The following is a 27,153-nucleotide window of genomic DNA, read 5'->3' as shown; positions in this document are numbered from 1 at the left end:
GAGAAATAAGGAGAAAAAAAGGTTGGAAAAAACTTGGTTTCTTCAGATATGCAATTCAGTATGGCTGCAAAGCACAATTTATATTTGAATACATTGGAGAAATAGTCATCTGTTCTGGACCCTCTATGGAACCAACCATAAGGATTTTGATTTTTTACTTACTGACGATTTCATTTGACACCTTTATTCAATACACAAGGGAGATATCATAATTGCAAAAAGCCCAAACAGGCCAGAAATCAACATCTGTAAAAGGGTAATTGGACTGGAAGGTTCCAAAATATGTACCAGCAGCCCATCAGAACTCCTCAAGAGACACACTCATGTTCCCAAAGGCCATGTTTGGTTAGAAGATGACAACCTGCAGAACTCATGTGATTCCAGCACCTACGGCCCAGTTTATTATGCCCTGATAAGGGGTCGGATTTTTATGGGGATTTGGCCTTTCAGCTCTTTTGGTGTGTTGCAGGATAGTCTGACTGGCAGCATATTGCAAGATGATTGACACTATTTTCTAATAATATTTTAATGTCTTCTACTTATTTATAAAATCATTCTTTACAATAAACTGAAAATGCCATTGAAATGCCATTCTTTACAATAAACTGAAAATGCCATTGAAATGCCATTTTTAGAGAATGTTGTGAAGAAACTATAATTATAACATTTATAATATGTTCTCCTAGAATTCTATTTTTGTGTAGAAACTGTTTAAAAGTAATATAGTCAATCATGGACTTTCTAATGTAAACATGTAAGCCTTCTCCAACGTTTTAAGGGTATTTTTAATGAGAAAAATAATTTGTACATGGTGAGATAAATACTAATGTGAATGTTTCAAATAACAATCAACAATCCAGTCAAATAATCATGGTGCTGTTTGTTTTATAGATTCTGTACCATCATGTTTCAACAACAGTGGGTTCTGTTCCCAAACCAGCTCATGTACACCCTCCAAAGATCTTATATGCTCAAGTAAGTCTGAGTAGAAACCATTTTTGAATTATTATGTTTAGGTAATATATGCCAGTCAATAAGATATAATGTTTATGGTGCATAGACAACATAAAACTACAATGTCAAGGAGGCGTTATTGAAAGTAAAAAGAAAAGTAACAATAGATGTGATTCCTTCAATAATACAAACTGTTGTACCTTTAAAACAAAATGATACTTTAATAGACATAAAACATATATTTCATCTAGATAACGCTACACAACTAAAGCCAGCTGACTAAATCAAAACTTTGTAAAAGTTGTAAAATCACTGTGCAATTATTGTAATAATAACAAGTTATACTGAACTAGTGGCTCAATCTTTTATTGGAGTGGTAGCTGTTCTATATAATTTTATGTATATTATACATATAAAATTAATTTTTTTCCAGTATTCTCTATACTCTTGTTTGCGGTAGGACGTGTCCTTCTAAGAGTCTTTTCAGCTTTTTTTTTTTTTTTTTTTTAAAGAAGCCATAAATTATTTTAAATCATTGTTATCTATATCTTAAATTGAGAATATTATCTTCTAAAGAAATATAGCCTCACAAGTGCTTTAAATTGCGTGAAACCTGAAGGGGGAAAACAAATGAAGGAGTTGGGGTGACTTGACAGCCGACCACGTTTCAAAATGTTTCTTCCTTGGCATATTTGTTTGTTTAATTAGATAGTGTGATATCTCATTGCAGTATTTATGTGATCTGTTTGTATAGATATACCAAATTACAATTGATTTCATTGTATTTCAGGTAAACAAGCATTTCCTTGTAACGTATTGATTAAAGATGCAAACTTTACAACAGACCTATTAAACACTTCAAGCCAAAACTATCTGAACTATGCAAAGGAATTCACAGAATACGTGAGTAAATTGTAGTTTTATATATGTGTAATGCAAATCAAAAAAATATATATATATTTGTAACACTACTCATTCTGCAAACATCCAAGGCCCGAATCCTTGTGAAAGGCATGCTCAGATAACAGAAGGTGAAGCCCAGTTTTAAACTGACCCAAAATGCATCTAACTACAACATCTACAATGAAAATAGTTTGAGGAAGCGAAACACCATTTAATGATAAAGCGTCCTGTCACACTTACAAGTACATGACAGCTTAAATAAAGTTTAGATAATAAAATAAATGTAAGAATTTCAACACTATCCTTTCGCTCTGTAAATCAAAAAAATTGAATCCTGTTATAGCTGCTCTTGCAAATAAGCCATTTTTGATGCCGCAGTTATTTTGCATGCATCGCCACATGTGATGTAAAAATAGCAAAATATAACAGGTATATAACATAGAACGGAGAGCATGAGAACGTCTATTCTTCCTTAGCAGCCCGTTCATGTAATGCTAATATTAATAATATTTTCAATATCAGAAATGGTTGAAAAGTGTTACTATATGAGTCACAATTTAGATATACATTTATAAAGAGCACTGCCCTCTTGTGGTTCAAAGTAATATTGCAGATTTAGGAAAACCACACTTGTTTTAAATTATTACCATATCATAGTTAACAGTCATTTTATAATGTAACCTGTCAGGCTTTATTTACTATCTAACTGGTTAAGCATTATGGGAAATGTAGTTGTCAAACATATGCAGATCAATGTTTAGTCATCAGGTCTCTGTTTAATATGAATTAAGAATCTGAAACATTGTCTGGCTGGGGTTTTAGACATAAAATATCTATAGTAGGGGCAGTTACATCTAGAAATTAGCAGGCCCATTACTGCAAGCTAGACTGGTGTCTTGTCATCCTTTTCTTTACCCTTGTGTTTGAACCACAAAGGGCAGACAGGATCACATGGTCAGTGCCAACAATAATTCATGGAGTGTGGAAAAACAAAACAACGCATTTTGTCTTGTCATCAAAAAGGTGTGAGTTGTAAAATCTGATTTCTATACGCTCGTCTGTAAGTTCTCTTTGCATATATAGTGGAATAAATGGGGTAATTACATAGAATAAATAAAAACATGTTTATATATAATTTAAAATAGTAATTAATTGCAATTTGATCTAATACTTTCTCATGAATAACATTCAAATTCATTTTGACTCTATTTTCTCATTATTTAGGTCGCAGGGAATATGACTGCAATCCTGAACAGCTCTTTACAAATTGTTGTGCTGGGTTTCCGCGAAGGAAGTGTACATGCTTACACCATGGTCATAGTAAATTCAACCATTCCGGTTACCGAAGACGTCTTAAAGACGACTCTGAATAAGGCATTGCACACTGTGTATCCATCGTCAAACATTGCAGTTACAGTGCAGAGTAAGTGTGCCATGTGGCTGACCAGATCTCAGTTTTACCCACTCTAAAATGATAGAGACAGTCAAGAAACTTTAATTATGTTCTTGTAGAATAGATGGCTCTATATCATTAACATTTCCATTGCCAGGGTTAGCCAGTCTGTTGATGCCAGGGTAAGCTAAATGGACAATACCAGGCATGACGACAGAGCAGTTTAAGGGCTGCCTCCAATGCCAGGGTTAGTGTTAAGTTGCACTGGCATTTTTCTAGATGGATAATGCCAGTGCAACTTAACACTAACCCTGGGATTAGAGGCAGCCCATATACTGCTCTGGTATTGTCCATTTAGCTTACCCTGGAATCAACAGACTGGCTAACCCTGGCAATGGAAATGTTAACAATATAGAGCCATCTCGTTATGGGCGAAATATCTGCCACATATAATGTCCTTTATATCACAGTCCTGCACATATACGTTAAAACCTTTACTGAATTTTACAGACTAATTACATTTTTTGTATTTTTCCAGACGTTGATGAATGTGCATCTAATGCTACTAATACCTGTTCACCTTTGGCAACTTGTAACAACACCCCGGGAAGCTATGTATGTCAGTGCATCCCAGGAACGGTGGATAATAATACAACCAATCCTGGTAGACAATGCAGAGGTAAGTACCGCATAGGACATGTGTAAATGCATTTAAACAATAAGGAACATTGTTTCAATCATGTATAATTTTACATCAATTGTTTTTTTGTTTTTTTTAGTAGTTAATCATTGTTCAGTGATTTAATTCAATTCAATGAAAACAAAAATCAACTCTAAGGCCTTGGAGTCTCTTTCAGTTTTCCTGAATAAACTGTTTAACTAGCCTTTTTCTTGTTAAACAAGATTAAGTTTATAACATGAATCAGATACGAGGGAGGATGTATGTGAGATTGCTTTTTACTTTTTTTGTGTATGTTAATACCTTCATATTATAACCTGTTACATATGCTTTACAATGTCTATATACAATTCATTTGTTGATTTGTTTCGTTACAGATATAAATGAGTGTGCAAATTCTACTTTGAACACCTGTTTGGCTTTTGCTACTTGTACCAACACTCCTGGAAGCTATCAGTGTCAGTGTTACCCAGGATATTCTGATACCAATACAACTAATCCTGGACGACAATGCATTGGTGAGTACTGCCCGAAACATACAGTATACAACTGTGTCTAAATGACTGGAGACATTTACTCGGGCAAATGTATGTTACTTAGCTTGTCTTAAAGTAACATTGTCCTCCTTTAATATTTACTTAGTTTGACATGTGACTGCTGCTCTGCTATGATCAGTCGTGTATCAGAAATCCAGTAATAGGAGGAACTGAGAGAGCAAAGTGATAACCTTAGACATGCCCTGATTCCATAACTCTGGAAGGGAGTGAAATCCCTGGAAATGCATAACTCTAAACAAAGAAATGAGAAGATATAATTGGGTGTCAGAGAGATCTGATATGTGAGGGGTAGCGGGAATATCACTTTTCCTACGAGAGTGAATTAAAAATATTGATCACGGTGTTCCTTTATGTTCCAAACAGAGATAATCACAAAACTCTTAAACTGCATTAGTGAGAATAGAAGAAGGAAATGTAAAATCTTGAACAAAATTAGTAGACTTGCAAACATTTTTACAGCTTGCCTAGCGGCCAATTCTCCAGAATTTCAGTTTAGTAAATAGCTTTACTATAATTTTAATAAACACAGGACATTTTCATTATTCTATTACGAACAGCAAAAATGCATATGCTACCATGAAAGTGTAACAGTTCTATTTAAAAGAAAATTTAGTTCAGTGACGCATTAATATAGATTTAATGAATAAAACACAAAGCCATAAAGTAACTTAAAGGAACATTATACTGTCAGGAATACAAACATGTATTGGTCCTGATGACACTATAGTGACACTATAGTCCTGATATGACATTTTAGGTGACTGTCCTCATACCGATCGTGCAGAAAAGGTTATTTTACTCAACCTTTCCCCCACGTCACGCCGACAGGCCCTGTCTGGCTTAGCCTCCATGGCTGAGATTATCAATCTTGATGATCTCGGCCAATCCAATTCTTTCCCAAAACACGCCAGTCAGCATCTTCTAATAGAGATGCATTGAATCAATGTATCCCTATGTGGAGCGTTTAGTGTCTCCATGCAGAGTGTCTCCATGTACACTGCGCAGTACTGATCATGGAAGCACCTCTATTGGCCATATGTGTGACTGCGCCTAGAGCTGTTGTTAGGCAGCAATATAAAAACTGCCTTTTCTCTGAAAAGGCAGTGTTTACATTGAAAAGCCTACAGGCTGTAGATACCAGAACCATTACATTAAGCTGTAGTGGTTCTGGTGACCATAGAGTTACTATAAGCAGATTTCTTCTTTAAAAGTGGTAGAATCTATGGGCTATTGTCTAAATCATATGTAATAACCCACCCCATATGGTTTGGCTATTTTTCTTTGACGTGTTTGCGTTAGCAGGTGACATAGAAATTGGTATAGTGTGTTATGAATATTGCATCATCGATCGTAATTACATTTTCAAAGAAGCCGCAACTTAGCAAATAGGGAAAGATCTCTGGATTAGCAGACACATACCGTAGCTTGTATTAATAGAGCAGATTCTGAACTTGGACTGTAACTCATTTTAACATGTGAGGGCCTTTAAAGGTAAACTGGACGTCTATTTTTGAAGGTCGGATTGATGTTCCATTATTTTTAGGGTTGTATGTCGTGTTTCTTTAGAAAAGAAAAGTAGTTGCTCAGTTGATATATTTAAGTTCAGTCAGCATAAATCTTGATATATCTAATTGAGGAGCGCTCTGCTTGAATTGCTCTGTATATTACAATAGACATCTACATAGAGTAACTGGACCTTTAAATACAATCACTTAATAGGTGGTAATTATAGGGATTGAGTAACATTTAATCTCACAGTTAAACTGTGTATTTTCTTAGTGTTAAATAACTTTGACTCTCTTGAAATAGGGATTATATGATTTATGGTTAAACCGGAGGGAACATTATGTCTTCGGGTACAAATAAAAGTTTTCAAGTTCCTTATTGCAGAATAGATATGTTTAATGGTTTATTTTTAATATATTTCCAATGGTTCTATGAATGAAGAATACCCTTAAACTAACTCAGTTGGACCCAAATATGAAATGAGAAAATCATTTTAATGGGTATTTATAAATACATTCTTAGTCCAATTTAATGGAAACGGGGTGTTGCATTTGGCTTGAGGCAGAATCTGAACACAAGGAAAACATCTCATCTCAGTGTTAAAGGGACACTATAGTCACCAGAACAACTACAGCTTATTGCATTTGTTCTGGTGAGCATAATAATTCCCTTTACGTTTTTTTGCAGTAAACACTTCAGAGAAAATGCAGTGTTTACATTACAGACTAGGGATACCTCCACTGGCCACTCCTCAGATAGCTACTAGAAACATTTCCTGGGGCAGGGCTGCACAAAATTACTTACATTCAGTGTCTCCACCCTCTGCATGGAGACACAAAACTGTCCTCATAGAGGTGCAGTAGTTCAATACTGATTTGCCAGGGCTGTGTTCTGTCTCCTTGACAAGCTTAGCCAATCCAATGCTTCCTATGGGAAAACATTGTGATTGGCTCAGATCACCACTTTTGATTATGTCAGCCAAGCAGGCAGATCAGGGGCAGAGCAAGCAGCAGGAGACTGGAATAAAGGCAAGATTTTGCTATATTTAGGGGCAGGGGTCTAGATGGTGGTTTTAACATTATAGGGTCAGGAATAAATGTGACCCTATAATGTTCCTTTAAAGTGTTCCTCACCCTATAGTGTTCCTTTAAAGATTCGGACCTGCAATGGAGCTCCAACAAGGGCATACTCATCAAATACTTAAACTTTGTAGATACAAATAGTTGTATTAAATTATAATGCCAATGCAACCCAACACATCAGATGCAGCCCTTATACTGCTCTATAGTTATGCCCGTTTAGCAATCCCTGGCATCAACAGCATTGGTAACCCTGACAATGGTAATGCCAGCAGATGCCACCTGGCATTTATAGCATTATCAACATTGGCATTGTCAGCCTAACCAATTGACATTAACAGCTTAGCCAACTCTTGCATTAGCAGCACAGGCACCTCATGCAATGGCAGAATAGGTTAGGGTTTCAACCCTGGCTTTGGGATGAATGGAATTCCTAGCAGTGGGATAACTTGCAACTGTAGCATTGGCAGGTTAAGTAACCATGGAATTGGCAATGTAGGCAATCCTAGTACTGGCAGCATGACCATTCCTGGCACTGGCAGCACAGAGACAGCTTTCTATCTGTGGGTAGGTTCTCACTGGTGCTGAATAATAACACCCGTTTTAAGATTAACCTTTCCCCTGATACAGGAGGAAATCAGAATTATATAGATTAGTCTCTATCATATACTGCATAGAGAGAACCTCAAAATCTTCACAGGAACAAAATAAACCTTGTTGGGTTAACGTTTAATTATCTTAATGATATCTAGGTGACATGTAGTAACATATTTTCTATTTATTTTCTATTGACAGCAATGCCTGAGGACAATCAATGGAGGACGGCTACAATCGTTATCGGTGTGCTACTATCCGCAGCCCTGCTAATAGTTATCATTTTGGTAGCTGTATCTCTGTATATAAAGAGAAGGACTGGTCGGTACTCAACCAGTTTTGACGACAACGTGAAAATATCTGCTTATAAACACTTATAAAAACATCCAGTTAGTCTGACCTAAAAACTATTGTTGTTTATCCTCCAACGGGAATAAAATATGTTCAACATATTAGATCATACAAAGAAAGAAAGACATTTTTTTTGTGTTTTTCCTTAAAAATGTGTAAGGTATGCTTATTTTTGTGTGATTTACTGTAATAATACAGTGAATTAATATGGTAGCACTTTAAGGAGGGATGAAGACCCCACCAAAAAATGATATGACCACCGGATTAGTCGCTAGGTAACTTTCCCAGTAATCATGTTTCTTTACCAGGCTTTAACTAGCTAAAATAAAACTGGAGGATCATAGATATTTCGGTATTTTCAGAGCAGTGAAATGGTGTTGGTTCAACTTGGACTGTTGCTGTTTAACGTAAATTCAGCTGAAAAGGGTCAGGTGTAGTTAGACGTGATAGAGGTGGGATTCACGTGGAAATCCTCAATCATTTTTTACCTCTTTGGAAACTCAACAGATGCTGGACATGTGGGTTTCTCACGGAATTTTATCCTAAAATATCATTTTGCTGGTAAAGTTATGTTATCATGTTATAATGCTAAAATAAATGTTTACAGTTTAACATAAAATGTGTAACAAAATATGTTATAAACATGTATGCGGTGTATGTATATATATTATATATTTATACTGGTATTAATAAATTATAAAAGTAATTCTTTAAAACAAATATTATAACTAATTGAACTAAATAAAGGAAACACTGAAAGCAATTGTTATATAAAATGATGTGCCAAATAGCTACTCAGGTTGTTGCTATAGAATAATATATCAATTGCACAGATTACTCTTAATATTTTATACTCTTTATATTTTTATAAACATATTAATACATTTAATTACATAACGTATAATACTGTTCTAAGGATACATTTGTGTCATTCAAATAAATGTCAGAATCCACAAGGAATCTAAATATTAAAGTACTGAGGGTTTGGGGGTTTATTTTTTGTAGATATATTTTAAAACCAAAACAGGACAGCTGTTCATTTTCTTTCAATGTTGAAATTGGAAGGATTTATATAAAATAAAAGTATCAATACTTTCACATATTGTAAAGCAGCATTCCGTGATGCTCCATAATTAATCCATCGAACCTGTAAAGGCTTTAGAACAATGCCAAAAGGAGAAACAGTAAGTAAAGGTGTACCTGATACATGGAAAACGCCATGTTTGTTATTGCATATGAAGTGCTCAGTCACAGACAATAATTGCACACATGGCAAAACTGTATCTGCATTGTTCTCCATATTCAAAATGAAGAGCTTACTGGCATTGAGATTTCATTTCCCATGGAGCACTTGGCTAGGGGGTGATGTCTAGGGATACCAATGTGTGGATGAAGGAAATATTGGGAATCCATTTTAGCTTATGCCCCACCCATTTATCATATGCCCCACGCATTTATCATATGCCCCACCCATTTTAGAACATGACCCACCCATTATCATATGCCCCACCCATTTTAGCCGATGCCCCACCCATTTTAATGTATCGTTGCTGTCTATCAGGAACAAACAATCGTAATCACTAGATACTGTATTAAGGCACACATATAGCGATGCCCAATGTATTCTGCTCATTCTTACTATGAAATGTATATAATTATGTTTTGTGGAAATTAATTTTAGGACTGGTTTGTATACTCGATACTTGTATCTATTTGTCTAATAAAACCTGCTGCCTTATGATTATTGTATGAAGTACACAACATGTTTCCTGTATGACTGGGTCTTTCCTTGTGTATTTGTAATATATTAAAACATTATGTACACAGTTATTTTAACTTATGTGGTATGCTATTTAAAATTACCTCAATAAACAATATTTTAGTATGTGTGATTTGTTTCATGACTTTTCTTCACTACCGGTTCTTTAAGGAAAATAAAAAAATGTAACATAACGTACATGCTCTGTAGTACGCCAAAGCATGATAACAATTCTGTGTTGCTCTTTGGGGCTACATAAAGAGGGAGATTATATATTTCTGAACAATTTTAAATGGACACCCCAGGTACCTTAAACATTTTATCTTATTAAAGTGGTTATGGTACTTAGAATTCCCTGGCACCATCCCATCAATAAATGTTTAAAAGGTTTTGAATAGACCACAGCCTGGCCCCTCTCTGCCATTCAGATTAATGCTTCATCATTAGACAAAGCAGTTACTTGTAACTGTGATTGGCTGCAAACTGTGCATACAGTTTTTCAGCAATTTGAGCTACAGTAACTCTTATGTGTGATTGGGCTAGAAGGTCTGGCCTTCACTCTACAGGTGCGTCAATGAGCCTTAGAAGCCCATGACCCTGTTGTTGGTTCACCTGTTGTCATTTTTGCACCACTTTTGGTAGGAACTAAACAATGCATATTGGGAACATCCCACAAGACCTGTTATTTTGAAGATGCTCGAACCCAGTGGTTCCCAAATATTTTAGCTTCAAGGTGCCATTAATAGTTCAATATTTTTCCAAAGTGCCCCAAGGCAAAACAATTTTCTAGGTTGTATATATGTACAGCACTGTAGCATATACTGGGCCCTTGTTTGGCAGAAATACTTGCCGTTCAGGCACAGATCCAGAACCTAATCTTTGGAGGGGCACTGATAGATTATTTAAAGAAACAATCCAGGCATAATAACCACTACATCACTTTGTAGTGGTTATGGTGCCAGTAGTGTCATAGTGCCCTTCCAGGGTAAGTAGTAAAACTGTTTAAAAACAGTTTGACAACTTACCTGGGATCTGCCGGGATAGGGGCTGTAGTGTGTGTGTGTGTGTGAGGGGTGCAATATGTGTGTGTGAGTGGTGGAGTGTGTGTGTCAGAAGTGCAGTGTGTGAGAAGTACAGTGTGTGAGGGGTGCAGTGTGTGTATATGGGGGGTTTAAGTGTGTGTATGGGGGGCCGTGTGTGTGTATGGGGGGCAGTGTGTGTGTATGAGGGTAGTGTTTGTGTATGGGGGGTAGTGTGTATGTATGAGGGGTAGTGTGTGTGTATGGGGTAGTGTGTTTATTTATGGGGGACAGTGTGTGTCTATGGGGGGAGTTATAGTGGGTCTGTAGGGGTAGGAGGGAAACTTCATGAATATATATATATATATATATATTTATTTTTTTTTTATTTTTTTATTAAAAATAATAATTTTCATACCTCCTCCCTTTTTACCTTTGCCTAGGGGAGGGGACAGTACAATGCAATCCCTGGATGTCCGGTGGAGAAGCCCTGGTGGTCCAAGTTGTGAGAGTTAAGAGCTGCTAGAGTTCACTCTTGCGAGAGGAGAACCCGGCGGAGCGTTGCTCCGAGCTCATGAGAGGAGAACCCAGCGGAACTGCAGGTTAGAACTTCTTCTGGGTCCTCTCTCCCTCCCGTGCCGGCTGCCAGCATTACAGTGCAGAGCAGGCAGGGGAGAGCGAGGCACATTTCCCGGTGCTATGATTATAGCATCAGGGAAACATTTTGTGGCGCCCCTGTGCTCTAACCCAATTGTCTAGCCATTGCTATTTGGCCATTGTCAAAGTTACTCAGATAACTGGTTTTAATGTTGTGGTTGATCGGTGTATACAGATGAAGTTTTAACTGCAATAATTTTGAAGGAGAAGCACATATTATAAGCACTAGATGGCAGTACCACATGCTCAAACCGAATATTCCTCAAGCTGTATTTAAAAAGTTCAATGAAACAGTGTTCTAGTTTAACCCCTTCACCATCAAGCGGTTTGCAAAAAAAAAAAAAATACCCCCAGAATCTAAATAATGTGAGTGTCCTTGGAAGTAATGTTTCAATGTACTTTTTGTGTTTCAGATAGCTTTAGATAATGTTATTAAAAGGAAATCAAAATGAAACATTTGATGGGGCAGAAAAACTTTTTACAAAATAAGTTACCAAATAATGAAGTTACAGACAAGGAAACAGTGTTCTAAATAAAGATACACATATTGTAGAATTCTCATATATATTACCGCATCTCCATGATATTGTCCAAACCATATCACCCTCATTGCAGCTATGTTGATTATTTGGACTGTGAAGATATTTATGTGGTAATAAATATTAAAAAATAATATTTCATAAATATTATCAAAAATGTATTTAATAATTTTTATTATATCAAAAATGTATATTCTGGCACTGTTCCCCTTGAATAATTTAAAGCTAAGAGCTACCCACTATTGTTTTACTCTTTTTTTGTAATTCTTTTATTTTCAAGTGACAGAATTGTCAAGCACATGAGTGTTGTGCAAAGGTAATGCATGGGCTTATGCAAAAGTCAAAGTTCAAACATTTCAACAGTACATCATGATACAGAAAAGTTTGTAGAGAAAGAGATGTTGTCTGGTGGTGCAACTTTAGTTTCTTTCTATGCAGTTCTGTTCTGTCAAGTTTTTATACAATAAAACAAAACTAAACAAGTTTGAATGCAACTGTAGGTAGCATTGGAACAGCAAAAGAAGCAGAAATTGAAGGTTAGAAAAATAAGAAAAAATTTAATTAAAATTATAATTAAAATTATGGATGAAGTGTGTTAGAGAGGCTCCATCTGTTGGAGTCTTCAATGGGGTTGTAGGGGGAGTGGTGGAGTGAATAGGCGTCCCTGACCTTTGTGGTGTGCGGCCTTTTGGTGTTGTGCATGTTTCTACGCTTCTTTCATAATTATGATTATGGTCCCCGTGGGCTCTATTTATTTATGTGTCTCTTTACGTGGTTGGTTACCTGTCTATTAGTTCTACTGTCGATTCGATCCTTCCTTTATATTGGGTTATTGGGGTTGGGTTCAGGTTGGGATTTTGGAAGGGGAAGGGTGGTTTTAGTTTGATTTGCGAATCGTGGTGCTCGGCCTTGACTCTCTTGGGGTCTTAGTTTCTTAAGTGGCAGTGGTGGGTTCCATGAGCCACAGGTCCCATATTTTGTTACAATGTGTTGTGGTGTTGTGAATGAGTGCTGATAAATAGTGATGTCCCGAACAGTTCGCCGGGAACCGTTTGCGCGATGTTCGGTCCACCCCCTATTCGTCATGGAGGTGAGAGGGTCTGGGAGGGATGGTCTGCTGCTGATTGGCTGGAATGTGTCTGCTGACTGTGAGACACAGGGTCAAATTTTACTCAATGATGATGAATAGGGGGCGGACCGAACATCGCGCATGTTCGCGACCGCGAACACGCTATGTTCGCCGACAAACGGTTCCCGGCGAACTGTTCGGGACATCACTACTGATAAACTATCCATTGACCTAGCTTCGTTAATTTTTTTCTTTATGTCAGTGATTTACAGGACTGTGGGTGAACCCCAGTGGGTGGCTATGGCTCTTCTAGTGGCCAAGGCTAGTTTGGCTAGTAGTTTGCTGTGAGCCCGTGGTGTGCCTTCTAGCGGTTTGGATAGTAGCCTTGGGATGGGGTTGTGTAGGACTCTTGAGGTCAAGGCCACTATGTCTGTCCAAATTTGTGTTATGTGTGGGCATTCCCATCACAGGTGGTAGTATGTCCCCTTTTGGCCGCACCCTTTCCAGCATCTATCCGAAGTGGAAAGTCCCATTTGCTTGAGTTTTAACAGAGTGTGGTACCAGTGCATAAGAGTTTTGTATGCCTGCTCTTTGTGGGTCACGCATATCGTTACCATTGCTGTGGCTTCCCAGATTACAGTCCAGTCTGTGGGGTCGGTGGGGGGTCCTAAGTCCCGTTCCCATGCTGAGACATACCCTAATGGTTGGGTTTTTGTCGCCTTGAGCAGTTGTGTGTATGTTGTAGAGATCTGGCTTTTTTTGTATAGGGGCATGGATACATGACTGTTCAAAGGCGGTGAGGGGGGTAAGTCCGGCTTGTTTATATGTAGGAGTTTCCAGTAGGTTTTTGATTTGCAGATAGCGGAAGAAGTCGTGTGTGGTGAGTGGTCTGGTTTGTGGTAAGTCTGTGAACACAATGAGTTTTTGGTTCCGGAAAAATTGATATGTCCTGATTAAGTCATTGTCTTCATAGTGTGCAAAGACTTTTGGGGTCATGCCTGGTGTGAAGTGTTCATTTCTCAAGATTGGTGTCATGGGTAAGGGGTCTGACGTGAGTGCATGTTTTATGGAGAGTTTGTTCCAGTTATAGAAGTTATAGTTATAGAAGTATCGAGTGCCGGTGTGGTTCGTGGGGGTTGTGGTCTTGCTCGCTTTGGTACCCAGATATAAAGGGAAGGGAAATCTTGGCCAAACAAGTCGTGTTCGAGGTCTGCTCATCTTTTTAACCCTATGGGGGCATGCAGTGCCTTAATCTGCGCTAGTTGTGCTGCGTGGAAGTAGTGGAGGAAGTGGGGTAGGCCGAGGCCCCCTGATCTTGTCGGGAGATAGAGGATGCACCTCCTTATCCTAGCATGCCTGTTGGCCCATACGAAGCGGTCAATTTGTGTTTGTAGTAGTTTAAAGTCTTTGGCTGCTACTTGAACTGGTAGCGTTTGGTATAGGTATAAAAATCTCGGTAAGAGATTCATCTTTATGCATGCCACCCTTCCTAGTCAGGAGATAGAGGGGGATTCCCAAATTTTAAGGTCGGCCTTCGCTCTTTGTAGTAGGGGGGAATAGTTGAGTCGGTATGTCTGGGAGACGTCTGCTGGTAGATCGACACCCAGATAATGTATGTGCCTGGGGTTGAAGTGGAATGGGTAGTTAGTCACTATTGTTTTACTCTTATAGACCCTAGAGCAGGGGTAGGCAACCTACGGCACTAGTGCCATGCACGGCACTCGAGGTGTCTTTGCACGGCACTCAAGGCTGCTAGAGCCAAACGCACTCTGGCCTATCAGGAGTCCCAGTAAAACTTCAGATATCTGCTAATACGAAGAGGTGGTGAAGGACAATCCTCAATTTATGCATTGCAGCACATAGAGGAAGTGATCTCAGAGCACTTCCTACCAGCACTTGTGAATTGGAATCCACACTGTAGTAGAGCAGCCATCGACAGCTATCCCAGCTCCTGTCCTTAACCTGTACCTGGCCAGCCTGGTCCCCACTGGAACCCATGGAACCCACCCACACTGCTAGATATACACAGAAATGCAGAATAACCCTCCCCTCATACAAATAATATGAACAGCCCACACACACACACAACGCCCATAAACGCAACACCACTAACAATCCAAAAACATGCACACAACCCCACATGCAGCCTCTCACATGCAATACCCCAAACAGCCCCCACAGACTACCAAACACACAATGTGACATATCCATCCACACACAATTCCACAAGCAGCCCTCATTCATAGGTATCATACACGATACCATAAACTACTAACGAACATATACAATATAATAGCTCATATACGCACAAATACAACGATACAAAGCAATTACAGTCAAAATAACACAAGCAGAATATGGCAGCATACACACCTCAATTTAAAAAAAATAGGATCGGCACTCTACGGGACATCACAATCCTATATTGGCACAGTGCTGCTAAAAGGTTGCCTACCCCTGCCCTAGAGTATGTTTTATTAGAGGATTTGTATTTCACACATTAATCACAAATTAATTATACAAATATTATTTATTGTGACAATAATAATTATAATAATAATAATAATAATAATAATAAAATGTAACATGCGTGGCAATAAACTGTGAATAATTAGGTATATAAGTATACGATATGGCAGTTTAACACAGTTTCCAATAGTTGAATAGCAACCTTTATATCCACGTAAATGCAATTTCAACTAGATTTACAACAGGACACTTTCTTTGATATCAGCTATGCAATTCTTAACACAGAACACAGCATCTCACAGCCTCACATGACAGCACACAGCATATGGCTGTAAAAACATTTCTCTGTCTGTCTGAATCACACTGAGTTAACTCACTCACTGCTGGCTACAATTCTCACGGGCAAAATACCTTTTATATTGCAATGACAAAATACAATATTTATCATACCAGATCAGGTAACCATTCCTTCTCATCCAATAACCAATAAGAATATTTCTAACCAGATTTTACATTTGCAGAATTTTAACTTTCCTAATAAAGATGACTATCCCTAAATCCAGATAAGTCAGTATCTCTGGTTAATAACTGATATGCTATTTTTGGCAAATTGGCAGTAAATATATTGTTATTTATTCCATCTGCAGTAAGGAACGTGGAACAGCATATTTCATTAGCTAACTATGATTTCATAATAGTTTAAATCTGACCATCCTTTTGATCAAGATATATTTCTATTTTTAGCAAAATTAATTAATTCAAATTAAATTAAATAAGACCAGCATAATTGCCAGCTTCTTTTTGTAGAATTTATTTTAGGAGATATATTCCAAGATTTGTGAATGCAAGTATGAATGATAATTGTGGGAAATAAGAAATTCAAAGTAAAGTGTTAGTTGTAAAGTTAGATGTGTCAGTTTTATATGCTCCAATCTCCGACCCCAGACCCCTCTCTCTCCTTTGTCCTTAATTTTTCAAGGAGAATCATACTTTACGTCATTAGTTTCAGTGACCAATAGAGTAAGACAAGCGTGTCCTCCCTAAAGACTATTATCTAGATTTTGGTCAGTAGATGGCATCATAACACCACAAGAAATTCTTGTCAGGAATTCCAATTATCACTTTGTGTAAGAGGTTAACAAGATTTTGTGATGCACTTGATGTCATTTTTGGTTATCTTTATGGATAACCATCCATCAAAACCAGTCAGATTTCAAAGACTTTTATTTCATTTTACCAGACTTACCATCTGGTTTTTGTGTCATAAAATTAGAATTTGACACATTTGCCTTTTCTTTTACCTTCTCTAATACAATGAAACTTTGTATCAGAGCCATAATATTTAAAAAGTAAATTAATTACTTTTAGTTATCTATTTTCTTCATAATCCTGTGTCTGGTTCTTTTGTGGAATTATGTGTGTAACACTAAGTAATGTGACAACATGTGTTATATACATGCCTATTATACACATTCCACCAACATTAGTTTAATAATATGATATTTCTTCATTGATATGCGATCCTTTTATATTTAATATTAATATAGGTGCTATTTCTATATGTTTAATATCATAATAGTAAGTTATATGTGGATATATGTATGTATATATATATATATATATATATATATATATATATATATATATATATATATATGTCTGTGTGTGTTTCTGGGCTGTTTCAGCCTCCCTCCCTCTCCCTCCCTTCCTGCTGCAGACATAAGGTCTTGTAGGAAAACCTTATTTCTGGCCAATGTTTACGTTAGACGCATTTGTTTGCTTGAATGAATAGAGTTACAGAGAAGTACAAAAAATGTGTCTGTCTTTTTGTATTCTGTTACAAAATGGAGTCACCTCCGCTTTAATGGTGACTTACAGTATACATTTTTAATTTCTATCTTAGCACAAAATGTCTGCTAGTGGAGATATACTGACAGGACACACGCATACTAATACATGCACACGTATATATACACTGGTACATGCACGTACATACACACTCTGATACGCGCACACCTATATACATTCATGCGCACACACATATACACAGATAATCCAAACACACCACTGATAGCACTGCCAGAAAGACAAACATGCAGATATTCACTGCCACACACATACTCACATTCAGAGGCACACACATATACACAATGTCAGTTACATGTGCACATACAGATACCAAAATAGCCTGTCAGACACATACACACATATATATGCTGACAGGCACACACCCACTCACACACCACACATATTGCTAGAAACACACACATTTACCCTGGTGATGTAGTGGTGATAGTGTGTTGTAAATCCTGAAAGGAACAATCAGACAGGCAGCACATGCTGCTTCACTATGATGTGAAGTGTAGCTGGATATAGTAATGGACTATGCAAGAATGTGCTAGTGTCTGCTATCAGGAGATGTTGCACACTTTGCCATCTCCCTATCAGCCTCAGACACCCTCTGATTACCTGTGCCTTTGATATGAGAAAGCAAATGAGCAGTGCCAGTCCTCCCCCTCCCAGCATTTAGAAGCAGCTACGAGGAGCCGAGAACACCCCTTTAACCCCTTAAGGACACATGACATGTGTGACACGTCATGATTCCCTTTTATTCCAGAAGTTTGGTCCTTAAGGGGTTAAATAGCTGACTAATGAGGAAGAAAGAAAAAGAAAGGGCTGTAGTCTTCCCCCTCCAAGACGGCATTATCACAAAAAAAAAAGCAGAGGAACAGAATACACCTAAATACAATATGGCGCATCCCCTCCCTTTTTACCTTTGCCTGGGAGGAGGGACAGTACTAGGCAATCCCTGGAGGTCCGGTGGAGAAGCCCTAGTGGTCCAAGTGGTGAGAGTGAACTCTAGCAGCCTCAGGAGCTGCTAGAGTTTAGTCTCACGAGATTTGGAGCGTTGCCATGGTACCTGTGGCCAGGGGCGTACCTAGAGCCTTTGGCACCCGGGGTGGGTCCTATTTTTGAAACTGCTATGTTTTCAGCTGCAGGGTTAAAGCTAGAGGGATCTGGCACCCAGACCACTTCCCTGAGCTGAAGTGGTCTGGATGCCTATAGTGGTCCTTTAACCACAAGTATACACATAATCACAGATATACACAAACACAATCACAGACCCACACACATACAATCACAGACACACAATCACATACACACACAAGCATTACATACATATACACATTTAATAATAAAGAGGCCAACCCAGCCTCCCTACCTTGCTCTAGAAGGGCTGGAGTGGATACTCAGTCCCTGGTGGTCAGTGGTTGCTGCTGGGATCTCTGTGCTCTTCCTGCACTGGTCCCTTGCGCGCCCTGTAATGACGTTGAGGCCGCGATGACATCATATCCCGACTGCTGGCTCATTGCAGGGCGAAGACTGTCAGATGCACACAGTCCCACACACATAGTCACTCACACACAGTCACACCGTTACAGGCATACAGTCACACAGGCAGACAGTCACACATACACAAACACAGTCACACATACTATATAATTTGTTGGCGCTATATAAATAATAACATAATAACTAGAAAAGCTACAATTTCTGGGGAAATTGTGTGAAGTGTTCTTGCCTCCACCAGTAGTCTACAACTGGAGTGGGCAGAGTAACTGTTATTATTTATATAGCACATTTAATTGCAACGTTGTTGCACAGTTACATTAAACCATACATTTATAAAAACATTAGCAGGTGTACAAAAGGCTTTGTCTATTAGATCACTTGCTGCTGCAGCCTGGCACAGGTCAGAGTTTTTTGGCGGTTGCCATCTTCAAACGGTCGTATTTTAAAAACTATAAATCCTACAGCGAAGAGCTACATTTTGATGCATAGTATGTCTCTGAAGTATTAAAAATGAAGGCACAGTCGCAGTTTAGAAATTGCCCTTCAAGTTTGAGCTGGCTTGAGTGAAGTTTCAATGAATGTCAATGGAAGGCGTGAGTTGCAAACAAATGGTCATATTGTGAAAACTATCAGGACTATGGCTTAGCCGTGGACATTTCTAGTGGCAGCAGGGATAGCTGAACGTTTTGATATAAGATTTGTGTAGGTGGGCTTGAAAATGAGGGAGTGGTGGCAGTTTAGAAATCATGTCCTGATTTTTCAGCTTTTGCCAGCTCCCACTCTAGTTTTGAACATTTTGCCATTCATTCCTATGGGACAAATTTTGCCACAAGAACGACGATATTCCGTGAACCATTCAGCGAAACGTTCCTCGAAGTAATAGTAATACGATCGGGAACAATCCGCATGTTTCGGTATATTTCTGTCTATGTAGTGTAAAAACTGCTATGCAAGAACACTTAATAATAATACCAAGGGTAGGGGCAGTAACTGTCTGAGAGTGCTCAGTCAATCACTGCTTTGTACTCTTGGTATGGTGTGAATGGAAACCTATCTCTGTGTCTCACACAGAGTAAACCCTTAGGAGTAATGCAGGATCCAGTGCCCATTGACTCCAGGCAAAATAACAGCGTTTATCATTTAAAGTGGTTATAGTCCCTAGAGTGTCACTTTAATTCCATCACATTGCAATACATATATCAGAGGGGGGGGGGGGGGGGGGGGGTACAATACCAAACCCTGGCACTCAGATATGACATTTTCTGCTTTGTTTTATAGAAGAGGGATTTATTAAAAATTTAAATTTTTAGGTCTGTCTGTTGTCAAAACAGTCGTAAAGCAGCAGAACTCATTGTTTAGTGCATTAAACCCTAGGCAGGGGCTGACAAAAGGTAAAATACACTTGTTTAAGAAACAAAAGGAATTCATTTACCAGCCACCATAATGCAACATACGTTTGTATCTTAGTGTCAGATAAAAATAGCTAAAAAAACAAAAAAATCAATCTCCTTCAATAATAGGAGCCAGGTGCTATAGAACGTTTCATAGCCTGTGTGTCAAACGCATTATTCGTAACACAACTAGAAGGCAATATACCAGGTTTATTAATACCTAACTATTGTCGACATACATTATCTGGCATTTCTCATTCTTTTAATTATATTTCTTCTTCTTCTTCCAAAATATATAGTTTATCTTAAAGTGGTAGTGTCACTTCTCTGGAAAATACTTTGTTTAATGAGACATTTAAAATCTTCTAAGTTTTATTTAATTATCTGTTTTCTTTTAAAATGTGTATGAAAGATTTAGCAAGTGACGTCACAAAACAGTTTAACCCAGACACAATGTACATGAGGACTAGAGCAGAAACATTGTATCCTTTTCTCCTCATCCACTAACTATCTTCAGTGATAGACAAAGGCAACATTTACAAAGTTGACTGACAGGGAGCCAAGATGGAGGTGCCCAATTCCAGGATATATGTGCAGATTTTAACAACGTGTTTTGTTTTTCAGCCCCCATATAAAACAGGTTTGCTAAATACAGGGGATAACCAAATAGAAATATAAAAATGTTGAGATATGTCAGTTACCCCTTTAAGCCATTTATGATGTTATGCGTCAAAATGTCTATTTAAAACACTGTTGATACAATTGTCTTTTATTTAATTCCTTTCCCAAAAGATTACAATAGACTTTTTTTCCTGGCTCAATGGAAAGAACCACACAGGAGTATCAACACATCCGGAAGGATGTTTACAAGCTCTATACTGCTCATCTAATTGGTTTCTGTGGTTGCAATCCCCTGAGTAAATTTTACGCATTAAGAGAATTCTCTTATTCATTTTATTTGCCTACATTGTCGCTCATGGTCTTTTTCTGCAGCAAGATCAGACCAGGAAGACCTGAAAGTCCTTCATAGAGGTTTACCTTAAACTTAAACAAACAATCAAATCAGCCTGTTGTCACTTTGTTAATGGAATAACGTTGTCAGCATAGGCATGCGCACAGGGTTTGCCGGGTGTGCCTGGGCACACCCTAATCCCCGCAGCACGCCTATGGATTGAGACCGGCAGGGGAGATATCAGGATCTCCCCTGTCAGCCGACGCTATCCGAGGGGTTCCTCTCAGATCTCGCTAGAGTGAACTCTAGCCCCCAGGTTAGAGTTTACTCTCCACTGGACCACCAGGAAAGGCAGCAAGGCAGCAATGAAGGATCCCCCCTCCCTACATAAGGTAAGAAGGGAGGGGGGATATTAAGTAATCTGCCCCTACCCGCACAACAGAGGCGGCTCTCTAATTAGGCAGTTTAGGCGGCCGCCTAAGGCCTCGCGCTGGCTGGGGCCTCGCGGCCGCCTAAACCGCCTGTTGGCAGAGTGTGTCAGGTCCTCGGTCACTGACCAAGGACCTGACACCAGGAGGGGGCCCGGCGGCTTGCCCGGTATGCCGCCGGGTGCAAGGCCCCTCCTGGCTGCCGGCCAGCCACCGCAGACACTGGTCTGCAGCTCCGCAGTGTGCAGAGCTGCAGACTATGTGACTCGCGAGAATTGGCCAATCAGAGCGTTGCCGCGGGTTACCACGGCAACGCTCTGAAATCTCGCGAGATTACACGGTCTGCAGCTCTGCGGAGCTGCAGACCGGAAGTAATGGCCACCGGACCACCAGGGAGCCCACTGGACCACCAGGGAAAGGTAGGCTCTCCCTCCCCATCACCCCCCACCACCATCACCACCCCCAGCCGTTCCCCCCACAGCCTCATCACCCTCAGCCTCACTCACCATCACCCCACCCTCACCCCCCCACCCTCACCATCACCCCCACCACCCTCAGCCTCACCCACCCCTCACCATCACCACCCTCAGCCTCACTCACCATCACCCCCACCACCCTCAGCCTCACCCCCAGCCTCACTCACCATCACCCCCACCACCCTCAGCCTCACCCCCCCCACCATCACCACCCTCAGCCTCACTCACCATCACCACCCTCAGCCTCACCCCCCACCCTCACCATCACCCCCACCACCCTCAGCCTCACTCCCCCTCACCATCACCACCCTCAGCCTCACTCACCATCACCCCCACCACCCTCAGCCTCACCCCCCACCCTCACCATCACCCCCCACCACCCTCAGCCTCACCCCCCACCACCCTCAGCCTCACCCCCCACCACCCTCAGCCTCACCCCCCGCACCCTCAGCCTCACCCCCCCACCCTCAGCCTCACCCCCCACCACCCCCAGCCTCACCCTCACCCCCCACCACCCCCAGCCTCACCCTCACCCCCCACCACCCCCAGCCTCACCCTCACCCCCACAGCCTCACCACCCCATCACCAACCATCACCCCTCACAACCCTCAGCTTCACCCCCCCACCACCCTCAGCCTCACCCCCCCACCACCCTCACCCTCTCCCCCCACCACCCTCAGCCTCACCCCCCACCACCCTCAGCATCACCACCCCCACCACCCTCAGCTTCACCCCCCACCACCCTCAGCATCACCCCCTCAGCCTCACCACCCTCAGCCTCACCCCCCACCACCCTCACCCCCACCACCCTCAACCTCACCCCCACCACCCCCAGCCTCACACAGCACACTAACAGCACCCACACACACACACAGCAGTGTATGTATGTGTGTGTGTGTATGTATATATATTTTTTTTTTTTCCCAAGTAAGTGGTTAATCTCATAAGAGCAGACATTAGACTGTGAGAGTAGGACCTGCCAAAGATGGGGTACATTGACGTTGTGGCAGGCTTATGCAATGTATGATCATATAATGTAACTAAATCCCCATTTTTTTGCCTAGATTAGGTGTTTTTAAAAAAAAAAAAGAAAAAAAAAAAAACTTTTACAAACTAATAAAATCTGTCAACATTGAAGTTGCTGTTTAGTGGATAGGAGAGTGCGCTGGATCTTGTGTATTGTTTATTGTATAATATGGCCCCCAGCAGCACCCCATTTAAGCATGTTTAGGTGAGTGCAACCATCCCCCCATGTCCCCCCATGTTTCCTATATATATATATATATATATATATATACACACACTCACACATACACACATACATACATTTACACGCGGCACGTGTTTGTGCTTTGTGCACACCCTAATGCAATAGGCTGCGCACGCCTATGGTTGTCAGCTAATGAGAAACACAAATGTATAGAGAGAAACTAGGTAGAATTTGTGACATAAAATGAAATGTTATAATTATTCCAGATTTCTCTTCAATGGTACAGAACCTATTAGAATTATCTAAACTGATACAGTTTGATTTCAGATTTTTTTTAGTTCTGAAGACATTCAGTCAAACATTTTCAGTTTGACTCGAAATTTCAGTTTCAGGTTCAGTTTGAAAAATGCTTAAATAATCTGACAATCAACGGAAAGCCCTAAAATGAAGGAAAAAAGGTGCACTTAGTGCCCTTTTAACAAAAAGAAAAACAACTATTCTCAATCTATAAATTAGTGATTTAAAGGTGTAGTTTAGTGGCAGTGGCGAATAGACTTGTGTACGGCAAATGTTTTCGGTTGTGAAGAATTTTGCCAAATTTTTTCAGTTGTGAAGAATTCTCTGAAAAGGCAGTGTTTACATTGAAAAGCCTACAAGCTATAGATACCAGAACCATTACATTAAGCTGTAGTGGCTCTGGTGACCATAGAGTCCCTTTAAGCAGATTTCTTCTTTAAAAGTGGTAGAATCAAGGAAGCCATGCATACAGGATAGCATCAACAAGTTTAATGCTTACGTGTTATGGGCTGTTCTATAAATCATATGTAGTCACCCACCCTATATGGTTTGGCTATTTTTCTTTGAAGTGTTTGCGTTAGCAGGTGACATAGAAATTGGTATAGTGTGTTTTAAATATTGCATCATCGATCATAATTACATTTTCAAAGAAGCCGCAACTTAGCAAACAAGATCTCTGGATTAGCAGACACATACCGTAGCTTGTATTAATAGAGCAGATTCCGAACTTGGACTGTAACTCATTTTAACATGTGAGGGCCTTTAAAGGTAAACTTCTATTTTTGAAGATTTGATTGATGTTCACAGTTCTGAGATTCAAACGGATGAAAATTTCAATTCTGACTGATCTGACCGGCCAAGTCTATAACCTAATATAGATTAGATAGTCAATACATTGTTAAACACAGATCTACACACAAGTCTATTTTTTTCAACAGAAATCTTTGAAATTGCAGTGATGTTGCTACTGCAAGAGATTCTGGGTGGGAATATGCAAATTAGTTCAACAAAGAATCCCATTTTGGCCTCATCATTCCATTTTAAACATGGATTCCTTTTTGCTGTATGCAACAGCTTTGAAACACAACTCAGGAAGAGACGAAAAGCCAGTGAACCAAAACTGTACACATTGCAAGATACAATTACTTGATCAAGCATCCATCACATTTTCACATTTCATTGTGTTATGGATGAAAACAAAAATAAAAACTGTACATTTTATTTAAATGTTAATATATATTTGTGCTACTTATCCTGCTTTATCCTGGACTTGTTTTGGTAGCTCCTTCATGATGCCACTACTTTGAATATCACCTATAGCAATTACAATGGAGCCTTCTACAAATAGAGCTCATGGGATATTTTAATTGTAACCTTGTGGTGCTATAGGTATGTAAAAAGAAAAGAAAAAAAAAATTGTTTAACCCCTTAAGGACCAAGAACGGTTCAGGACCGTCATCGGCATTTTTGCATTGCCGACCGGTGACGGTCCTGAACCGTCCTAACGGCCTTAGTTACTTACCCGATCGCAGTTGTTCCCCCGGCGGCGATCGGCGGTGCTCCCGGTGTGGGGAGACTGCCTGCAGCCCAGACAGTCTCCCCATGGCGGATTTGGACCCCTGGGGCCATGTGATCGCTCAACAGAGCGACCACATGGTCACAATAGGTGTCCATGTGTCTGCCTGCAGGGGGACTGTCTGTGCCGACATGCAGTCTCCCTGCTAGTGTAAAATCATAAAAAAAATAAAGGTACATGTTAATTAAAAATAAATAATAATTATATATGTGTATATATATATGATATAGAGACATATATTATACCTATATAATATATGTCTCTATATCATATATATAATGTCATGCTAAGTGTATTTTTATATTAATATGTACATATATTGATATAAAAATACACTTATAATTAAATTACACACGTATATATATCATATATATATATAATAACTACCGTATATATATTGTATATATATATTATTATAAAATACAAATAATTAGTAATTTAAATAAAAAAAAATTTAAAATAATAATAAAAATGTAAAACAAAATTATATATCTATATGAAATTTTATTCTAACTGGATTTTGATATTAATATATATATATATTTATATCAAAATACACCTAGAATGAATTGTATATATATCTATGTATATATAAATAAATAAAAAGAATACAAAATATATATATGTCCATATACAAAATTACATAAATAATTATATAAATATACATGTAGACTTCAAATATATAAATATGCATATATATTTAAATTCTACGTGTGTATTTATGTAATATTTTTACATAATTAAGTAATTTTATTGATTGCAACTTGAGGGACCTGCCTGCAAACCCAGGTCGAAAGTCCTGAGAATTTAATTTGCTAGCACTGTATTTTACCCTGTAACGTTCTACGACACCCTAAAACCTGTTCATGGGGGGTACTGTTTGACTCGGGAGACTTTGCTGAATACAAATATTAGTGATTCAAAACAGTAAAACATATCACAGTGATGATATTGTCAGTGAAAGTGACACACAAACAGCTATTTTACTGATGATATAATTGTTGTGATACATTTTCCAGTTTTGAAACACTAATATTTGTGTTCATCAAAGTCTCCTGAGTATAACAGTACCCCCCATGTACAGGTTTTATAGCGTTTTTGAAAGTTACAGGGTCAAATATATGGGTCAAATATTTTTACATTGAAAATGGCCAGGTTGGTTACGTTTCCTTTGAGAGCGTATGGTAGCCCAGGAATGAGAATTACCCCCATGATGGCATACCATTTGCAAAAGAAGACAACCCAAGGTATTGCAAATGGGGTATGTCCAGTCTTTTTTAGTAACCACTTAGTCACAAACACTGGCCAAAGTTAGCGTTCATATTTGTTTTTGTGTGAAAAAAGCAAAAAACTAATATTTGGCCAGTGTTTGTGACTAAGTGGCTACTAAGAAAGACTGGACATACCCCACTTGAAATACCTTGGGTTGTCTACTTTTGCAAATGGTATGCCATCATTGGGGTAATTCTCATTCCTGGGTTACCATACACTCTCAAAGGCAACATAACCAATCTGGCAGATTTCAATGTCAAAAAAATGTACTGCAAGCCTTATTTGTGACTCTCTAACTTTCCAAAACACCATACAACCTGTAAATGGGGGGTACAGTTATTCTCGGGAGACTTCACTAAACACAAATATTATGATATTGTGATATATTGTGATTTAAAACAGTAAAACATATTACAACAATAATATAGTCCATAAAAGTGCAGTTTGGTTGTAAAAAATTTAAAAAACATCACTTTTACTTAAAATATCATCGTTGTAATAAAATTTACCAGTTTGAAACACTAAAATTTGAGTTCAGCAAAGTCTCCAGAGAAAAACAGTACCCCCCATGTACTGGCCAAAATTAGCGTTCAATTTAGTTTTTTACTTTTTTCACACACAAACAAATATGGACGCTAACTTTGGCCAGTGTTTGCGACTAAGTGGCTA

At 39.0% G+C, this 27,153-nt stretch overlaps 1 protein-coding gene and 1 pseudogene across 1 annotated transcript in view; both read left to right on the top strand.

Annotated features, from left to right (window-relative positions):
- The window catches only part of LOC134600026 (mucin-2-like), a 389,376-nt gene that overhangs the window by 245,577 nt on the left and 116,646 nt on the right, over nucleotides 1-27,153 (top strand). Inside the window, exons 12-16 of the mRNA XM_063445024.1 lie at nucleotides 892-975; nucleotides 1,745-1,857; nucleotides 3,082-3,280; nucleotides 3,789-3,929; nucleotides 4,307-4,447. Coding sequence (XP_063301094.1) covers nucleotides 892-975; nucleotides 1,745-1,857; nucleotides 3,082-3,280; nucleotides 3,789-3,929; nucleotides 4,307-4,447 — 678 coding nt within the window. The remainder of the gene's footprint in view (nucleotides 1-891; nucleotides 976-1,744; nucleotides 1,858-3,081; nucleotides 3,281-3,788; nucleotides 3,930-4,306; nucleotides 4,448-27,153) is intronic.
- On the top strand, nucleotides 30-505 carry LOC134600571 (mitochondrial inner membrane protease subunit 1-like; annotated as a pseudogene).

The sequence above is a fragment of the Pelobates fuscus genome, chromosome 1 (assembly GCF_036172605.1).
Source record: "Pelobates fuscus isolate aPelFus1 chromosome 1, aPelFus1.pri, whole genome shotgun sequence".
Classification (NCBI taxonomy): Eukaryota; Metazoa; Chordata; class Amphibia; order Anura; family Pelobatidae; genus Pelobates; species Pelobates fuscus.
This window is presented reverse-complemented; position numbering and strand designations above follow the sequence as displayed.